This window comes from Cottoperca gobio, chromosome 4 (genome assembly GCF_900634415.1).
Source record: "Cottoperca gobio chromosome 4, fCotGob3.1, whole genome shotgun sequence".
Taxonomy (NCBI): Eukaryota; Metazoa; Chordata; class Actinopteri; order Perciformes; family Bovichtidae; genus Cottoperca; species Cottoperca gobio.
This window is the reverse complement of record NC_041358.1, coordinates 17,273,948-17,291,480: the sequence shown is the minus strand read 5'-3', so window position 1 is coordinate 17,291,480 and position 17,533 is coordinate 17,273,948. Positions and strand designations below refer to the sequence as shown.

General features: G+C 40.5%; 1 protein-coding gene across 1 annotated transcript in view; it reads left to right on the top strand.

The window, feature by feature from the left end:
• The first annotated feature begins 882 nt into the window (after positions 1-882).
• The window catches only part of nr5a2 (nuclear receptor subfamily 5, group A, member 2), a 64,117-nt gene continuing 47,466 nt past the window's right edge, over positions 883-17,533 (top strand). Inside the window, exons 1-4 of the mRNA XM_029429755.1 lie at positions 883-1,530; positions 4,689-4,807; positions 8,581-8,722; positions 16,458-17,164. Coding sequence (XP_029285615.1) covers positions 1,449-1,530; positions 4,689-4,807; positions 8,581-8,722; positions 16,458-17,164 — 1,050 coding nt within the window. The 5' untranslated portion in view covers positions 883-1,448. The remainder of the gene's footprint in view (positions 1,531-4,688; positions 4,808-8,580; positions 8,723-16,457; positions 17,165-17,533) is intronic.

Genomic DNA, 17,533 nt, shown 5'->3' with positions numbered 1-17,533 from the left:
AGCCAATTACTGCAAATAATTCAGAAGCAAAGGTATAATTTATTGCGTAAGGGGGCTGATTTGATCCGAAAATAAAGGCCGTTTTAAGCCTGAGGCCGGCGCTGCTCACGTTTTCCATAAAATTCAACATACAAACCCAAAAGCTACAGATGCTACAGAGGTTATAACACGTTTTAATATGGGTTTTATGTTGGGTTTTTAAGTGTCTATGTCCTTCACCTGCATTATAAAATGAGACAGTCCTGTTCGAAAGAAAGACAGATATAAATATAATAATAATAATGACAGACAGACAAGTTATACAATTTAATTTGATTAGATTTTATGACATTTTCACAAGTGGGATCGTTTGATGACCACTGAAGCAGTGCACGTGATGCTAAAACGGATTATTGGGGTTAACTAAATATTGCAATAAAATACATGCAACGGACAGATAAAGATGAAGAGTGATACTAAACGACAACTTTACATTATGGAATCGTGCATACCCGCTGCGTGTACGTGCGTGCGTGCGTGTGTGAGTGTGTGTGTGCATGTGCATGTGCTGCAGTGCGCACCAAACCACATACCTCGCGCGTTGCCTTTGCGCTCATGGGGAGTCTGCTCTCACATGCAGTTGCATCACTTCGTTTGATTTCCTTGTTCTCCCTCCGCTTGTAAAGTCCATCATTAACAGAATTAAACAGCTGAGATTTCTGAGAGATGAAACTGGAGGGTTTGAGGCGATGTTTCCCGGTCTTCTCGCCTGATTGGACCAGCGAAAGATGATGTCAGACGACCGCATGCGCCCCGGATTGGAGAGAGAGGAGTAAACAAAGCCGCGAGGAGGAGGAGGATGAGAGGTCTCCACATCTCCAGACAGTCCGACCGACACACCGAATCCAACTTTACGCACAAGAGGGGGCGGCCCCGGTGGCACGTACTCGTCTGCTAAAGGCTGAAAGTTATACTGAAGGTCCCACTTTAATGGGTGACGCGCTAAAAAAGACTTTTGGAAAAGCTACAGGGAAATTTACCATCGTCTTTTAATCCGGACGCTGTGCAGTTTTCTCGTTTGAGTAAGAGAATGATTCCCTAACTCAGTGCGCAACTGTTCCTTAATAAGTATCGAAGGACTCACGCGTCTGTGGTCTGCGTTAGTATTGCTGTTATGAGCGCAAATGCAATTCTGAGAAATTAAATAAGTGAAGTTAAATCAGAACAGACACGCACCAGCGATGCAACCCGGCCGTTTGAAGACAACCTGAATCGTTTGAATCAGGCTTCATATTCGCAGCAATGGTCCGATAATTGGAAGACAGATAGAGAGACAGAAATAAGAAATACAGAGCTAAAAAAAAGGCATTTGGGACACTTTGAGGTGTGTTCGTGGGAACATCTGCCTCTCACGTCCAGGTGTCCCGCCGAGCGGTGCGGAGTCTGCAGCTCAGTCCGGCAGCGCTGACATGCTGCCCAAAGTCGAGACTGAATCCCTGGGACTCTCTCGACCGTATGGAGAACAAGGGCGCATGCCAAGGATTATGCAAGGTAAGAACTGCCATTCATCTTATCCAGTAAGAATAAAAGGCAGATGCATAAGCTTCCACTAGATTTCCTGAACGGTGTTTGACTGGAAGTCCTCAGTGCGTGCCTCAATGTCACCAAAAGTTTTAAACACGCGTGTAAGATCTTTCTGCGGACAGTGTATGACTGACTGTCAATAGGCAACATATGCTTATTTTTGAATGAGTCACGTGTATAACAAAAAAACGTGTCATAAGTTTTTTTTAGATCTTTCTGGAATTTCTATTATTATGGTTGGAGGATAAGTTTCGGTTATTTTCTCTTAATCTTTCCTCTGATATAATAATTACAATGCATCAATGCAGATCAAACCTGGACACACGTGTGTAAGGTTTGGCCCGTGATTAAACAATTATTATACCCAGCTGTCACTCATGCTGGAAGTGCGCGCGCGCCTGGGGAGTAAAAACTGTGAGACAGAGCAGAGGAGATCTGTGTATTTAACTGTTTTATTTATCAGAATAAAACACTAGACTTCGTCTCCGCAGAATATGCATAATTGACTCATGGTGTTGTCTTTAATCAAACAGTAGTGAAGACATAGTTGTTGCCAATTTATCAAAAAGAGAAGAAAAAAGTCTGCAGAGCATAATTTTAGAAATTTCATTAAGTGATTTGCTCCTTGCCTAAATTTGACCTCTGGAAAGTAAACTTTTGTCTAAGAAGCCTCGTCTAATTTATACTTTATAGGCATTGTGAAAAGGTCAGAATTTCGTTGAAAATTATGATTGAAGAAAGATATGTTGTTGTGTTCATAGCAAATTTCTGTTCTTCAATCTTCTTTTTCTTTCTTTTTTAAATGGCTTAAAATGAATGAAAATTCAAAATGATGTTAAACTAAATGAAATAGGGGGACCAACTATCGCTTTTATGATGCAACAACTCATGTATGTATTGTTCATCTCATATTATTATTTTTACATCTCACGGCACGTCAAACATGTAGTTGCTTTCGATCTTTGAATATGCAAAATATGGTTTATGATTTAAAACAAGTGTCCATCATTGATCAAAACAAATATTCCAATCGGGGCATATTTATTAAAATTCTCAGAGCATAGGTTTACATCAGATTTATTTATTTTTTGATCTGTTTCTAAAAATTACACATCAATCAGCAAAAAATTTAAAAGGGACTGACTCGTCTGCCAATAAAAACTCACGTGCCCCTCCATTCTCCTCACGTCATTTCACAGCAATATAAACGGGCAATCAATTAGCCCGGTCTAGGTTTATGAGACGCTGATAACATACACTCACAAGACAAGGAGTGGCTTGTTAGAGTGACCGTTATCTACTTTTACGCAGGGCCAAAAACAAGGTAGCTCGGACTGAAAGAGGTGTTTTCTTGGAATCATCAGCGTTTTTGACAAATGTCGTAGCTTTTTGGAAATTGGATGAGCAAGTGGCCGTCGAGGTGAGAGCCAGCAGGTGAGAGAGACTTTTGACCTGTTTGTTTCTGCACCTTCTAAAGCAATGTAACCTGCACACACTGTGTGTCCAAACCTCCGCTTGTTTCGGAAGCATGGATGCAGGAGAGTTCAACTAAACTCAATTTAGCGACATCTTTACATCAAAAAAATTATATTTTGTCTTGTATCTTGTAATACAGGCATAACCCCAGTTCATGCATTTATAAAATGTGAGCGCAAGTATAGCAGCACGATAGGTAATGTACAATTGTAAGAAAGAATATTTCCGGCTGAAGCCCAGAAAGAATATTTCTGAAAATATTGTTTGTGGCTTTAGGATTATTTACAACTAGAGCTACTAATTTATTGTTTAATAACCACGGCCTTGTCCACTATGTAACTGCAACCGATGCCTCGATGTTATATTTCTTTATTAAAATGTGTCTAAATCTGCAGCTGCCGTGCGTCATGATAACAACATCCACAAATGTTCTTCTTTATGCGCTTAAAGGCAGAAGAAAGTTCGAAAATGGAGTTTTCTTTGAGCTTCTGTGGAAAAAAACCGGCAGCTCGGTGGAACTTGTTGCTTCAGCTGGAATATGCAGCGCATATCCCAGCAGGGCAACACGTTAACAAACCAGAAATCATGTCTAATTAAAAGGTCTCACTGAGCACATGAGTGGATTTGGAAGTAGAGCAGTGATATATGTGAAGGCCTTGGAAGGCATCTAGTTGACAAAATATTTCCACTTTTACAGCCATATACTGAGGGTTTCCTCTTTGATCCTTGCTGCTTTTCATGATTAGAACCATAAATGCTTTTGTAACCATTGTAAATGTCATCCTGACTGTTTGCTTGGCTCTGTCGCACACAGTCTTATCAATGCAAGTATTTCTAATGCGCAAGGCAAAGGAGGCTGCAACAAATACGTCGCAATAAATTCGAATAGAAGTCTTCAATATTAATACAAATAAATGGGGGGAAATATGCTAAAGTTGTGGAATTCCACTTATATCTAAATTGGGTTTGAATTATAGCAATTGATTCTATATAAAAAAAAATGTCATGTTAAATTAGCCTATATTGACGACATGTAGAACTATTTTTTTTCCAGCGCACGCAGACTGTCACATACTATGTTGCCTCTGCTTTTGCACCAGAAAAACACACAAATAACCAAAGCAATTGGCCTATATCATCGCGAGTTATTCTTCGAGAGGGGAAAATAATGTTGGTTCAAGTTGGTTTTGGATGTTTTTCTCATCGCCTGCAGAGATAAGGGCTTCTCTGTGTGTCTTCATTTGTCTGTGGGCGGTAACATTTTCTCGTCCAATCCTTAACTCTAATATCTCTCCATTTCCCCCAGCGATTGCACGACTTAGATGCATGCATATTTATGAGGCTCACTTTCATGAGCTTTTTTTTTTTTTTTTTTTTGGCTCCTGTCTCCAACGAATGTAGAAGAGAGGGCGGCAACAAGGAGAAATAAATGGTTGAGTCCTTTCAACTCATTCCAAAATCGACAATTCCTCGTCTTCCCCTCCTCAAATTAAACCTCTACAAGTCCAACAGAACTTTACATTTTTTTTAAAAAAGCTCATTCAGTTGGGTCGCTCGGTTCATTTTGATGTATGAAAGCGGGCTTTTGGAAAAGAGATTGCTCAGCACTGAAATAGACTTCTCCCTGTGTGTCCGTGTCTCATCCTCAGCCCACCAGTTAAAAATGATGGACTACTCCTATGACGAAGACTTGGACGAGATGTGCCCCGTGTGCGGAGACAAGGTTTCAGGCTATCACTACGGACTACTGACCTGCGAGAGCTGCAAGGTTAGTGCCCTCATTCTCCACTCTATTACAAGAATGTAGTGTGTGCATGGTGACCTCGTATCTGTTTGATATCTAAAATAATCCTTGTGTCTAAAATAGTTCTACTGTAGTTGCCTAATTATTGGTGTTGTTATAAAGTTCCTGTAGTGCATCAAAGCCTGTCAGTGTTAGGTTCACGGTGGCTGAGCATAGTTTGGTTGTATTACTATACTTTGCATTCAGTAGTGAAGCTGGACTAAGTTAATGCACTCTTTTGGTATTTTTTATTTTGTTTAGTGTCATTATTTCCCTTGAATTTTGCAGATACAGTCATGTTTGTGTTGTGCAATTTTAAAATACACTCCATACAGAGTAATAATATGGCTATTTCTCTAAGGCTGCTTTATTCCAGTGTGTTAACACCTCTGTTTATCTGTGGAGATGCATGTATTGCAGTTGTATTTTTGCACGTTAAGGAATTAGTGGACATTCTTGTTCAGAGTGACTTGCAACAAGTGTAACTGTTCAGTAAAGATTCAGTTCCTCGTCATTCAAATGACAGGAAAGAAAAGTTAAAGAGGCCGAGGGGGTCACATTTTGTTGTGACAATTGATGTAACAAACTTTTCCTGTGAGTGTCAGAGGATTTTATAAAGCGGTGAACGGCTTGGAAAAGAAACAGGAGTTCTAAAGCATGCAAAGGGTTTTTGTGATTTTTGTAACCACCAAACACAGGAGGTGGGGGGAAGAGCATTTAACCCAGGAAGCAAAGTACACAATACTATCGTCTCTGTTTGTACAAGCCTGTATCCTACTGTCTAAAACTCTCATCATGAGTTCATTAAGAGAAGAGCAACATGTCTGGTTGCAAAACGTTTCCACCGTTCTCCTCAACACTGAGCTAATAGGCTTTACCCACGTTTTTTGTTAGCCCAGTAAAGCTGTCAGCACAAAATTAAGCTAAGACAAATGTCTCTGTGTTAACACTATTCAGTGTAAAATTGAAGCTCACGGTATTGATGCCGCAGCACACATTTCTTGCCTATGTGGTCATTATTCAAAGCAGATGTTATAGATTTTATCCCATATTATGACCTTGAGATGCTAAGCACTTGCTTGAAGGGAGACGTCAGTGGCATCTCTGGTGCTTTTCAGCCTCAGCACAGGCTCGTGTTGGAGAGCCAATCCACAAACATGTTTCCAAGTCTAGTTGAAACGCTCTGGTGTGTGTGTGTGTGCATGCAGAATGTAGTCTTTTATAAAGTGCTGCATATCCTTGTTGAAACATGAATGATATTGATAATTACCTGAAGCTCATCATTGATTATCTCTAAAAATGCAGGCAAGCTATTCAGTAAAAGTATGATTGTCAGATCTGGACTGGTGTGTTGACATGTCACAGACTCATATTGGTATTAAATATTCGCTATCAGCCAGCTGTGCAATCCATCTCCAGTGTAATGGAGGTTCCTCTCTGGCCGCAGCTGCGTGGAAACTGGAGTTAGATTTTTTTTCTTAGTGTAGTAACATGAAAGTAACCTTTGTTTCAGTTTTTGTGATGCACTTCCACAGTAAGATTCACAACTTTGTGTTATCAAATTTTGGAAATGCTTTATCATTTCTAGTGAGGTTTTTAGATGTAATTGGAATTGCAATTACCCTCTACCTCGTCCTTGCACCCTCTTACCACCATTGTCTTTACCCTTCAACCCCCCAAAAAGCAGTTGTGAATAAGACGCATTGATTAGATTTTTATGGAGCTTTTTGGTTGGGTTGCCAGTTTTTGGCTGAGGAACACACACCTCCACACACACACACACACACACACACACACACATACACACACACACACACACACACACACACACATGAAGATAGAGAGAACTATTCTTTAACCTCCTCATAATACTACCACCAGAGAGTGTTAGTTCATACTACACACCTGCCCACATGAAGTAAACATGGTACCACATCATACCTGCTTTAATAACAACAACATGCTGAAAAGGGCGTCATGGCGCTCGTTGTGCACAAAGAGACTCACTCCCAGCATGCTTCATTTTGGGAGACTGAGACTGAGCTGAGAGAGCAATTGTAGAATATTGTTACAATCCTAAAGTACTGACAATACAAGAGATGAGTAAGAAGGTCAAGGGTCAGAGCTATACCGCACAATGGCTTTTCAAAGAAAAATATTTAAGATCTACAGAAGTAGGAAAATCAGAAAATGAAGTAGGGGACTGAGCACATATTAGAAGTGCAAGTACAAGTAATGAGCAGACGGGGATCAGAGATAAAGTGGTGATGTGCATTATATTTTTCCTTACTCACCAATATTGACAAGAAGTTAAAAGCAGTTTCCTGGTTGCTGTTTTTGTGCAGAGAGAGTGCATTTTTTTTAGAATGGAATTCCAAGGTCAGAATACCCAATTACTGAGATAATTTATCAAATTAAAATTGGATATTACTTTAATGAATAGCTTGTGTCTACTTTACGGAATACCATTTTTAAATTACTGGAGGATTTCAGATTTTATGTTAATTTGTGACAACTTTGCTATTTGTAATGGCAACAGACACAGGCAAAAGTTGCTTGCAGCAATCCCTTTACAAATAAAACGAGCCTTGACGAGTGTCTTTTCTTGGTTTGAACTGCCGGTCAAATGAAAGCATTTCAGTTATGTTGTCCGCTTAATCTCCAGACGTGATGTTGTGTGGCTTTTAAAGCATGTTAAAATCCAGTTTGGTTCAGATATTTATAGCACATGCTGTGCACTAAATGGAAAATTGGAGAGAAAGTTCTCTCTGAAGCATGGATTTTTTTAGCACTGAGAAGTCAATAATCCAAAACCGAGTGCAGTTTTTTTTTTTTTGGGACGGATCAGGCAATGCAGATTGTCAATTAAATTTGTGTTTGGTGAGATATTGACAGCAGTACGTTCCTTTTTATTTTTATTTTTTTTAAAGACAAGGTTTAGGGATTCTCCTCCTAGGTTATGGATCTAGAATACGTTAATACCATTTTCCCTTCGTTTGATTTTGCCTTCTGCTGTCTATAATTAATTCCATGTTGCAGGTATGAATCTCTGTAATCCCGGAACTGTAAATTATCGATATAATTTATTGGATTTTTTGGACTCCTGGGCTCATATTTTTCAATAATTAAGTGGAATTTGAAAAAATGCTTTCCCCGTAAATTCTAGAGTCTTTTCCTGAATATATTGAGACATTAATAATATTGAGAATAACGGTGCCATTTTGACAGGACACAAATTAGATTCCATACCATTTATAAAGTAGTTTATAATGCAGAAAACACTGGGTAATGTATGTATGTAGAGAATTTATGTGTTGCTTATTTGTTCAAAGCTGATAAAAATGAATGTATGTTGTAAATGCAAATGTATAAACAAATTCCACGAGTGACTTAATCAAAAAGTACTACAAACACTGAGTTTTCAACATCGTTATAAAAAAATAAAAAATGTTCAGGAAGACTGAAATGTGTTTCATTTGTAAAAAAAAAAAAAAAGTGTGCATCCATGACCTGCTTTATATTCTGCATGTGTGTGTCCGTAAAGTATCACAACATCATTTGTGGTGTACCTCATCCCATGTGTGTGTGTGTGTGTGTGTGTGTGTGTGTGTGTGTGTGTGTGTGTGTGTGTGTGTGTGTGTGTGTGTGTATGTCCATTAAGCCTGTCCCTCTCCATCTGTCTGGGAGTGTGAATGGGCCAATTACCATCGCATTGCAGGGGTCAAGCGGGTTGACGTCTTAATTGGTTCTCTCCGCAGGGCTTCTTCAAGCGCACCGTCCAGAACAACAAGCGCTACACATGTATAGAGAACCAGAGCTGCCAGATTGACAAGACCCAGAGGAAACGTTGCCCGTACTGCCGCTTTCAAAAGTGCCTCACCGTCGGCATGAAGCTAGAAGGTACTGCAACATGTTTACATTTTTACAGTTCAGGTGTTTGGCTCATGGCTCAATGAATTGAAATCACAAGTTTTGCTGGTGTCTAGCTTCTGTATATTCAATGTGTGTTCCTGTTTAAACACGAGGTTCTGAAGACATGTATACCAGGGAGGGATATTCAACAGTGATTCAAAGTGCAACAATGGCTGATAGATAATGTGTAGCTGTCAAAAGTGTGGGATTCTTTAAAATAGATAAATATTCCACAGTTTTTGCATAAAGGAGAAAAGATGGCTGTTATTAATACTGAACATGCAACTGTGCTCTGCCGGAGGAAGTACTCATATCATTTACTTTAGTAAATTTACTTACAGAAGTAAAAGTACATATTATTAGTCAAATGCAACAAAGAATCAAAAGTGAAAATGTTCATAATGCAGAATAAAGTCCTGTGAGTGATATACTTTTATATTATTGGAATAGTGTTACTGATGTTTTAATATGTAAGTACCATGTTACTGTTATAGGTGGTTGAGATGGGGGTTATTGTAATTATGTTATACTGTTGGGTACTTATATATATATAATATAAATAACAGTGCAATAAATTCTAATAGAATAAGAGCTAATCAAATGTTTTATATGTAAAATATGTATTTTTTTCTACTGTAGTAGAAGGAAGAAGGAAGAGAGAGAAGAAAGAGTAGAAGGATGAAGTAGTTTAAAATGGGAAATACTAAAGTAAAATACCCCAACTATGTACTTAGTACAGTACATTTCACTACTACAGGTAACAACACGGCATGTAGGCCGACAAATGCCCACACAGCCTTCAGGCTCACTTTCTTTACACATTTTTATTTTAATCTGGGAGAATATTTCTCTTTTTTATAGTTAACATTGACAGTCGGCTACTGTTTTTTCTGCACGATTTCATGAATAGTTGACCACTAAATTAGTCTAATCTGGGGTTTCATAGAAAACACCAATCCCTAAAATATGATCCAGAACTCACAGTATGCATCTTAAGGAATGGGAAAGCAGATTGTTGCTCTCTGTGAGCTGCATTATATATATATTTCTAGATATGAAGCCTGTTTGCAATTTACTGAAAGTTGTGAGGGAACAATTATAACACGGAGGTTGATTCTGGACTTCCACAGCGATGTTTTAAAAGTTTAAAGTGAAGTGACAGAGCCAGTCTTTCCATTAATTCCCAATTCAACACAGTAATTCATAGCACATTAACATTTTTGGAAACTCAGAGTGAATATATTCTTCCATGATCAATTTGCCTGTGAATACTTTCCTTCCTCCACCATTTAGAAAAGGTTGATACCTGCTCTGACACAATAATTGCCTGTATGAAAGGAGAATATTATATTTATTTAAACATTTAACAATGAACATCTCAGTAATATCTGTTCGTGCAAATGTATACCTGGAACTTTGTGAAGTAAAACCTTTCATTACTACCAAAGCGTTGAAATCCAGCATTGCTTATTAGTATTTTGGATGGGGTCAGGGGCAGTTAGGGAGTATCTTGTAGCTGCTGTGCACTTAAACTTGCCAGACAGAGTAATAGATAAAATATTAAACTTGGCGGCAGGGTGAGAATGGTAATGATGATACTTTTGGCCGGCCGTTTCGAGGCCTCTTTGTTTAATTTGAACGTGGCTCAGAAGCTTGTTCAAACACGGCTATCCAAAAGTGACAAGACGGCAACGCAAGAAACGTTCTTCCTATGTTTAAAGATAATATTTAAGATCTATTTTTCCACACGTGAGTTTTATTCTGAAATTGCAAATCTTGGAGTGAATATAGCCACCTGAAGGTTATCTTCAATATGTGCAAAATTGGGCTTTTTAAAAGCTAAAAGGCAATAGGTATTATTTTGTTAACCGAGAGATTAAGTTACCATGCTGTCCTTTAAAGAGATCCTGCAAATTGTTTCACTTTGTGTAACTTTTAATAAGAGTAGGTGTTGTTATTCTTACGGTCTAATATTGAAACAGAATTCTTCACACATTTGTAATTTAAACAAAATTAAAAAATCCCTAGGCTCCTGGAATGATCACATACAATTGAGAAAAGTTAATGTGTTAAAGAAATAAGACCCACGGAGGGTAAATGTAGAGCAAAGACAGCCTGACTAAAATCTCTCCGGAGGCTTCTTCTCCCTTTAGCTGCCATGTGCAGTGTAATTAATTGCTGTTAATTGTGAATGGCCGCTGGGCAGAATGTCCCGGCCTGTCATTTTCAGGCTGACACAGGTGGGGAGGGGGTAGCGTCTGATTTGTTTTGCTGGCGGTAGCTTTCAGCTCGGGGGCAAGACGGGCCCTGCAGCACTCTGTCAGGGGCCAGAAGCTCCGGTGGGCGAGTCCTGCCAAAAGCAGTAAAAGCGTCCTATACGGAAAGGCTGACACCCCTCAGCACACACACACACACACACACACACACACACACACACACACACACACACACACACTCCTCTCCATGGTAAACACATACATGTATTCATGAAAAGCCCAAAAAGGTGTTCAGAAGGCCACAGGCAAGAGGGAGAAGCTGTCATTTGATAAAAATAAAATAGCGGTGAAAGAGGAAAGGAGGTTTGGGGTCATGTGCTTTATTATTGCAATCTTTTCATTCCATTACACAGCAGCTTGCAGCAACATGTGAATTCCGGATATTGAGTGGAAACAAAATGTGGACAAAAGAATGTGTGGAAAACTTTAAAGTTGCCTCAAACTGTAATTCTTCAACTGTTTACTTTTGCCTTTCTGGAGTTGCTCAATGTCCTTCCTGTTTGTTGATAAGTCTGCCAGCCAATGCTGTGAGGGTAGTAGCAGTAAAGAAGTCAGTGTTTGCGTGTGTTAATTTTTCAAAGTTGAGGGAAGGCATCGAAACAAGGAGAAATGGCAGACGGGAAAATATCAGAGTGACATACAGTAAACAGTGTCACAACACTAAGATATGAGTCGTATTATCTTAAATTGATAACAAAACAAAAATAGTTAAACCTGACGCCTGTCTTTGCACAAGAAAGAAAACACTGCAGAGGCATATCATATTCTTCCCTGTGTGTCACAGGATAAATGACTTACCTCTGACCCAGTGTGTAACAGCCAAGACAGCTTTTCCGAGATAACATATTAATGTTGTTGCATCAACTGTGAGAGTGAAGAACAGCCTGGTAGTGGCAGAGATTCTGTTCAAGTAGTCACAGGTTGAAACCCAAAAAATGAACTCTGTGAATCTGGACATGAGTGTGATCTTTAACCTAAAATCACTTTAACCACATGCCACCAATTGCTAACATCTGTAAATCTAATTTTATAAATACTATTGTTTATCATGACATTATAAAAAGTTAAATATATTTGTTAATTAATTAATATTCTTTAATCTGTTGATTTATATGTTTAAGTTACTGTCAGGGTCATGCGGGTCATTGTGTCAAACGGTATTGAAGTAAAAAAAGAAAAGAAAAAAAGCCACACACTCTCTGTCTTTTATATACTCACACAACGATGATGGAGCCTGGCGGCCACACACAAGCACACTTATTAGCGTGCTGTGAAAATCGTTGCTTCTTCATATGCGCTGTAGCATCTCAGCTCTCAGTATTGACTGCTTGAGAAAAAGAAAAAAAGTCACATCCCACTATGGTTTGACCCATTAGCACATCATTCACTAAAGCTGATGAAGCGTGCCATATCTGAACAGCTCCCACTGGCATGCTTTTCTTTTTATGCTCACTCGAAGTTGTCTTACATCACATGCTTCACTGAGCTGCCTAATATTTCCTTCACTTGTGTATCATAAAAACAGCGTAACAGTGCATGTGTGATATTGTGAGTTCTGAACACACTCTTTTTTTTCCACTCTGCGCTATTTAATAAAGCAGAAGTTCTTAGAACTTAATAACCATTAAAAATATAACTGGATAACAGGCACCCATGTAAAAAATCATAAAGATTACATTATTATACAAAAACAAAGAACAGCATGCAATGTTTCTTCCTCCACTGATAAAATGCTGATTATTGTACTGTTTGGTTCCTTTACAGTTTATCTGAATACCAGATAATACAATGTTTAGTGTTTAACCCCAGCTGGATACAAAGCCGATCAGCAAACACTGTCTTGTTTTTAACCAGGCACAACAATATACTGATTTAAAGTAACTCTTATTCTTCTTTTCATTAACTTTTGTTGGACTTTTAGCTCTGACTTACAAGATAACTCATACAGGCTTTCTAAGGTCACTTTTTCCAGTGATATTTGTTTGTAGCAATTTTTTTATGCAGTTAATCCATCATCAAATCAAAAATGTATTAATTACTATACATACAAAACCTCTATAGACACAAATTATCGACACCATGTGAGTATTCCCCTGACTGTATCTCTCTCCCACCACTTTTTATTTCCTCCCTGTATCTTTCTCGCTCTGATTTGTCTTCCATCAGCCTGCGCTGTAAGCCAGGGAGCTGTCCCATTACTTATGCATAGGTATCATAGGTATTCATGTGTGTGCATGGGATAGGGCGCATCCGGAGCAGGGGCCGGGGCCCCGACATGACAAACAGGGTGTCAGCAAGGCTCCGCGGGACCCATTAATATGCTGGCGGCCGACAGGGATCCTCACCTACGCACGCTTAATATTCCTGTATATTAAACAACCATAAATCAGAGGATATAAGCGCTGAGGGCTGTTGTGTGTGTGATGCGTTTCAGTGTGTTAGGCGAATTGTGTGCGAAGAAATTGTGTGCGTGAAGGATGCTGTGTGCGTGGTTGTTTGTGTTCGTACATGTTTGAGATTGTGCGTACACGGGGTACTGGATACTTTTGGGAAAGTGGAACAGGGTTTTGGTGGTCCTGTTTTTGAATTTATGGATGTCTGTGTGTGTGCCCAAGTGTGTTTTTTTTGTGGACGTGCTCTCAGACAATAAGTCTGGGGAATTCAGAGTGGAAGACAGCATCAGCCTTTTAGCCTTTCAGACTGGCTTTAGCCCCAAAGCCTCACTGCTAACCCACAACATCCCCCAAACCAGATCCTTTTCACACTAATAGAAATTTCCCCTCATATATTCAAACCTTTTCTTCCTTGGGATGCTTTCTGTTCATATATTGCCTTTATATATACTATATAGATTTTTTCAGTTTACAGTTGACTTGTTTCCTTCTTTTTGGCCTTTACCTTTGTGCTGAGCTAAGTGCTCATAGTTGCACTTTCCAGACAACTCCTGTCAATCAAGCTGAGTGTGCAGCGCTGTAGTTTTTTTTCTTGTATTTTCTGTTGATGAAGTTTGTTTTATTTCTGGAGGTGGCTGTCTTTCTTGTTTGCCTGTTCAGCAGGGGTGGCTGTCACTGTCATGCTAACTATTCAGTTTGTCTTGTTTATGCCAGACAAAGCCACAGACATCAAACACATTACTTTCTTGGCACCACAGAAACCGACCAGTGAGTTTAACAGACACAAGCTTTTATGAAAAGGAAATCCAATTGCTACAGTGTTTTTATTACATATAACACTTTTCTATTGCATGAAAACGTTTACAAATGACTACTTTACCACTATTGTTCAACCTTTTGACCTTCTAAAGTTGCCAGTCAGTGCTGCAGCATCCAATTCATTAACATCTCTCCATCTCAGTCAAACACACACATTCATCTTCTCACTCACACGCGTACACTGTCCTGCTCCCCTCTTCCCCTCCCCCGTCCATATTAATCTGTGTTACATGCATGCAAATCACCTTGTTTAATTAGAGACAAAGAATCCGTGCGTGTGTGTGTGTGTGTGTGTGTGTGTGTGTGTGTGTTCTGTTCAATTTTGATATTCATAATGTGAAGTGGGTCCCTTGGTCTGAGGCAGGCGAGAAGGCAGTCAGGGCCTAATTTTGTTTTCCCAGGAGGGCTAACTATTAGTTTCTCAGCTCATTAATTACGCTGTTGTGGAGAAATCATTAATAGTTAAAGTCACCCTACAATAATGTATAATGGATACATTTGACGCTCCTGAATCCTTATTTTATTCCTTTGATGTGTGATACATTTTTTAACGGTCAAGATAATCCCTAAGCCTCATTGAGTGGACACTGGAGTTGAACTCAACCATGTTGGAAAATGGTTGTGTGTATGTGTGTGTGTGTGTGTGTGTGTGTGTGTGTGTGTGTGTGTGTGTGTGTGTGTGTGTGTGAGTGTGATCACTGTGTATAAATTACATACCATTTGAGCCGACAGGGGCTCTCCGAGGTGGCGGAGCGTCTGGCCTGCTTCCATCTCTCTGTGTGATCTGGACCAGTATGTGAGGCTTTCCATGTGTGTGTTTGTGTTTTTCTTCAACAATGTACGAAATAGAGTCAGCATGCGGGTGTGAGTGTGTGAGAGTGTGTGTGGGTGTGTTTGTACGTGTGTGTCTCCCCTCTCGGCTCCTCTTAGATCAGTGACAGACACTTTTTGTGACGGAGGTCATTAAAATCACTCCCAAGGCAGCTCGGAGTGTGTGAGTGTGTAAGTGTGTGTGCCCCTCCTCGCTCCCAAACTCCGACCCCCCACCCCGCCCTCTCCACACCCCCTCTTCAATTTTCTTCTTCTGTTCTTTCATTCATCCATCAAGACATCATGAGCTGGAGTGGACGCAGCCTGCCTCGCCATGTTATTTAACTATTCAGTGTCATGGCAAATGTATGTGCATGTATTTGCATATAGAGTTAAATATGTGGGTTTCTTTTATTGAATACAATAAAAATAAGTATCTAATATTCTACAGTATTGGTATTAGTGAGTATCTTTTCTGTTGCTTAGTCTTCCAGACGTCCGTTAGCTCATTGCACCCTGGGCTCAGCGAGTCTCGTCAGAGTAAGAGGTAATTAAGTATGAATAATTAACACCAGCGCCCCCCGACTGGGAGACAGCAGAGCAGCTTCCCCATGGCAGCAGTCGGCATGATCACACATGGCCCTCATAGCAGTCCACTGTCTGCCCGGCTCGTTCATTAGAAATACCCACGGCACAGACTCGTTGTGATCCTCACCACAGGATACTACACTGCGGGGGGGAGGCAGGGGGCATCATGGGTATGTTTGTTTCATCAGAATAAGAAAATAACAATTTGCTTATTGTCATGATTTATAGCCTTTGGGGTTTTGTAAAGAAAAAAGTTTCTGCTAATAGACAGCTTTTATATATTGCATAATCTGATAGCATTTTAAAACACGTATTTTTGAACGAGAACTTTCTTTGAGTCTATAGCTTCGGAGGTGTGCATTTCCTGAGTGGTAGACAGAGATAGCCAGCTGTACAATGATCCTTTAGCAGAGCGGTTCATAGAAGTTTGTGTCTCTTGTCAATGAGTAACAACACTATCTGTTAGACCTGTGGGTTTTAGGAGTCAACAGGTAAATGTCAAGTGTAATCACCACGGGAAAACCTTTGCTCTACATACGAGCTACACGTATGAGGAGTTCACTTCCATACCACCATACCACCATCTGTATACATACATGGAAAAATCTTACAACAAAAGTCCCTGACATGCAATCCACAAAGAAACTAGTTTTCATCTTTTCGGGTTATGAAAGTCTTTGTTTGGTGGATTTCTCATTCTGGATGAAAACATTTTTGTTGCTTGATTTAAATGTGAATGTGTCAAAAGGTGGATAGTATTGTCCACAACCCATCAGCTAATACTGTACTCTTCCTTCTTGTCCCTTTTTCCATCTCCCTTTCCCGTTTGTCTGTCAGCTGTTCGGGCGGACCGCATGCGTGGTGGTCGCAACAAGTTCGGCCCGATGTACAAACGTGACCGGGCCCTTAAGCAGCAGAAGAAGGCTCTGATCCGAGCCAACGGCCTGAAGATTGAGGCCATGACTCAGGTGATGCAAGCCGTGCCCACTGACCTCACCATCTCCTCGGCCATCCAGAACATCCACTCGGCCGCATCAAAGGGCCTTCCTCTGAGCCACCACCCTGGCCACCACACCGGTCACCACCACCACCACCACCATCATGCCACCGCCCTACCCCCCACAGACTACGACCGCAGCCCATTTGTCACTTCACCGGTCAGCATGGCAATGCCACCACACGCTGGCAGCCTGCAGGGCTACCAGGCGGCCTACGGACACTTCCAAGGCACGCGAACCATCAAGTCCGAGTACCCAGACCCGTACACCAGCTCGCCGGAGTCCATCATGGGCTACGCCTACGTCGATGCGTACCAGACAGGCTCGCCGCCCAGCTTCCCTCACTTGATCGTAGAGCTGCTCAAGTGTGAGCCAGATGAGCCGCAGGTTCAGGCCAAGATCATGGCCTACCTGCAGCAGGAGCAAGCCAGCCGAGGCAAACACGAGAAGCTCAACACCTTCGGCCTCATGTGCAAGATGGCGGACCAGACGCTCTTCTCCATCGTGGAGTGGGCACGCAGCAGCATCTTCTTCCGTGAACTTAAGGTGTGTGTGCATGATCAATGCGATGACTTTGAATGTGAGGAAAATATTTATATATACTATTTTTTACAACCTTTTTTTCAATGGCTTGGTATTTTCATTACTCTGCAGGCCTTTCATAAATGATCCCGTATTTTGTTTCAATACTAAATCTTTCACCGCGTTGTCATCCATAATTGACAGTACTTTACACAGTTCATGAACATCATCTGCTCAATCCTTCATCTTCAACAGCCTTTAATCTTCTTCTTTTATGCACTGGCTCAACACTAATGTAGAGTACACAGGGCTGTTGGGGGAGGGGTGGGGTAGGTCTGCTCATAGCTGCCACTGCTGTCTGTCCCACTGCCTGATCAAAATTCAGCAGCCAGC